The sequence below is a fragment of the Lycium ferocissimum genome, chromosome 12 (genome assembly GCF_029784015.1).
Source record: "Lycium ferocissimum isolate CSIRO_LF1 chromosome 12, AGI_CSIRO_Lferr_CH_V1, whole genome shotgun sequence".
In the NCBI taxonomy this organism is placed as follows: domain Eukaryota; kingdom Viridiplantae; phylum Streptophyta; class Magnoliopsida; order Solanales; family Solanaceae; genus Lycium; species Lycium ferocissimum.
The window spans coordinates 9,740,806-9,744,324 of record NC_081353.1 but is presented as its reverse complement, the minus strand read 5'-3'; the positions used below and the strand labels follow the sequence as shown (position 1 = coordinate 9,744,324).

The 3,519-nt window shown below is 40.2% G+C and overlaps 1 protein-coding gene across 1 annotated transcript; it reads right to left on the bottom strand.

Annotated features, from left to right (window-relative positions):
- Positions 1 to 2,184: 2,184 nt before the first annotated feature.
- On the bottom strand, positions 2,185 to 2,857 carry LOC132039050 (uncharacterized). The gene is made up of 2 exons (XM_059429602.1): positions 2,440 to 2,857; positions 2,185 to 2,261 (listed from the first exon to the last, which is right to left on the bottom strand). The coding sequence occupies exons 1-2, from the start codon at positions 2,855 to 2,857 to the stop codon at positions 2,185 to 2,187; spliced, it is 495 nt and encodes a 164-aa protein (XP_059285585.1).
- Positions 2,858 to 3,519: the final 662 nt, after the last annotated feature.

Genomic DNA, 3,519 nt, shown 5'->3' with positions numbered 1-3,519 from the left:
AACAACTCCCGAACAATACAAACAACATCAACAACAACACCATCAAGATTCTATAAGAAAAATATGTATATTTTCATCCAAAACTCTCTTCTAACTTCAATCCATAAGCCAACAACACCAACATAATAATTATAACTCTTATTTTACACAATAATTATAACTCTTATTCTCATAAATATTCCTAAATCAACCTTAATAAAGAGAAATTCAGACCTCACCTTCACTAGAATAGGATGATCTTCAATATCTACTTGAATCCGGGCAACTCCGACGCAAAACAAAACTATAATCGCGACTACACGCTGTCCGGACCTCGATTAATACTCCGTCACTAAAAATTACTCAAAATCCTCACTTTGATGGTATATATATATGCCCTCATATACTCGCTGAATTTTCGAGAATATTTGGGAAGTTTTTATGAAGAAAAATTGGGGTTTTGCCCCTTATATAGTGGTTTAGAGTCGGGTGGCACTGTAGCACTGTAGCACCCTACTCTGCCCGCCTAACTTGTAACGTTCCTAATTCTCTACTCCGACGTTGTATCGATGAGCGGTTTGTTGCGTTGGAAACTAGACTTCATAAACTTCAATTTAGGCTTTTGATTTTCTTCAAAAATCCTCATATACTAAAAGATATTCTTTCTCAAATTTGGACCAAAATTGCCCCTCATATTTTCCATAAAATCCAACAAACTTAATTTAGTTGATCCACTTGCCCTCCAATTCTTCTGTTGCTTATTATATGAACTTAAACCCTCGTAACCATGAGATAGGTGCATACAATCTCACATATCCTAGGAAGTCCTCCAGGTCTACACTCAAAACAACTAATGCCTAATAGATTTCACGTACAAAACTACGTGGTGTAACATTCTGCCCCCTTCAAAAACATTCGTCCTCGAATGTTGGAATACCCAAGGGTTAATCAAACTTCTACGAAAGTATCTCTTGTGATTGGAGAACCGCTAATCTCCTATATGTCACAAGTCCTAATCACAAGCCTTATATGATACCGTAATCAATGATACACAGTCATGCAATGATTAGAGTCTCAAGGGTTGGGGTATGACTTTTACCTTTTGGGAGATTTGCGGATAAGGCAGAATCTTGCAAAACTTCTTCTGGGACGGTATTAGCTGGGGCAGGGAATAATGAGGGTACTTGAACTTCATTTCTGCTTCAGTTTCCCACGTCATCTCTTCCCTGTCTTTACTCCTCCATAGAACCTTTACTGAAGCCACATCTTTATTTCTGAGTCTGCGGACTTGTCTGTCGAGAATAACAATTGGTTCTTTCTCGTATGTCAGATTCTCTGTGACTTGGATGTCATCAATAGGTACGACTCTAGAGGGATCTCCAACACATTTTCTCAGAATGGATATATGAAAAACTGGATGAACTGCTTGCAGTTCTGATGGTAGCTCCAATTCATAAGCTACCTGGCCTACCTTTCGGACGATCTTATAAGGTCTGATATATCGGGGATTAAGTTTCCCTTTCTTACCAAACCGCATGACGCCTTTCATAGGTGATATCTTCAGAAACACCCAATCACCTATTTGAAACTCTAATTCTCGTCGTCGTACATCTGTATAAGATTTCTGACGATTCTGAGCTGTACGCAATCGTTCCTGAATAAGCTTTACCTTTTCGATAGCTTGATAAACAAGGTCTAGCCCGAATAAGTTTGCTTCTCCGACTTCAAACCATCCGGCAAGAGACTTGCACTTTCTGCGATATAAAGCCTCATATGAAGCCATTTTGATACTGGCATGATAGCTATTGTTATAAGCAAACTCTATCAGAGGAAAATGATCATCCCAACTCCCTTGGAAATCTAATACACAGGCTCATAACATATCTTTCAAAGTCTGAATAGTCCACTCAGCCTGCCCGTCAGACTGCGGATGGAATGCCGTACTAAGATTTACTCGAGTCCCAAGGCTTTCCTGAAAAGACTTCTAGAAATTTACCGTAAACTGAGCACCTCTGTCCGAAATAATTGACACCGAAATGCCATGAAGGCGCACAATCTCCTTAAGATACAGCTTAGCTTAGTCTTCAGCAAAGATAAGTAGTTCTTACTGGCAAGAAATGGGCTGATTTAGTTAACCTATCAACGATTACCCAAATAGAATCGAATTTGTGACGAGAACGGGGCAATCCCGTAATGAAATCCATATTAATCACTTCCCATTTCCACACTGGGATCTCCATTTCTTGTAATAAGCCACTGGGTTTCTGATGTTTGATCTTTACCTGTTGGCAAGTGGGGCATTGAGCTACGAAGTTAGCAATATCTTTCTTCATACCATCCCACCAATAAAATCCCTTCAGATCATGGTACATCTTGGTGGATTCGGGATGAATTGAATACCGGGAGTAATGAAATTCTGACATGATCCGGTCTCGAAGCTCGGTCACATTTGGAACGCACAAACGGCCTTGATATTTGAGAACCCATTTAAATCCAGTTCAAAGGCTGAGATCCGATTTTGTTGCACTCCTTCCTTAATGCTAGCTAAAACTAGATCTTCATTCTGCTGAGCCTTTACATCCGAGGCAAGATTCGATTGGGATATATTTTTTAAGGTAATCCCAATGTCTTCTGAATCCAGCAGGCGAACTCCCAAATTTGCTAAGCGGTAAAGCTCTCTAGTCATTTCCAACTTTTCCACTGGCAGATACAATAGGCTACCCATTGACTTGCGACTTAGAGCATCAGCAACAACATTAGCTTTGCCAGGGTGATACAAAATTTCAGCATCGTAAGCCTTTAGCAATTCGAGCCATCTTCGCTGTCTCAAATTCAGTTCCCTTTGCTTGAATATATATTGAGGGCTTTTATGGTCCATATAGATATCAACATGGACTCCATATAATTAATGCCGCCATATCTTCAAAGCATGAATCACCGCGGCCAATTCCAGATTATAAGTTGGATAATTTTGCTCATGTTTCTGTAACTGTCGAGAAGCATAAGCGATCACCTTAGCATTTTGCATCAGTACACACCCAGGCCTATGCGTGATGTGTCACAATATATAGTGTAACCCTCGGTGCCTTCTGGAAGGGTAAGAACCGGAGCAGATGTCAACTTGTCTTTCAATTTCTAGAAACTTCACTCGCACGCTTCTGACCATTGAAAATTGGCCTCTTTCTGGGTTAATTTTGTAAGGGGAGCTGCTATAGAAGAAAATCCCTCTACAAATCTTCGATAATACCCGGCAAGGCCCAAGAAACTTCGGACTTCCGAAGCTGTTGTAGGTCGGGGCCAATTCTTAACAGCTTCGATTTTTCGATCGTCAACCTTAATACCCTCATCAGACATAATATGGCCTAGGAAAGCTACTGAGGTCAGCCAGAATTCACATTTGGAAAATTTTGCGTACAACCTTTGATCTCGCAGTGTTTGCAACACCTTTCGGAGATGATCAGCATGTTCCATTTCTGAATGAGAATATACCAAGATATCGTCAATGAATACAATAACAAAAACATTCAAGAAGGGTCGGAA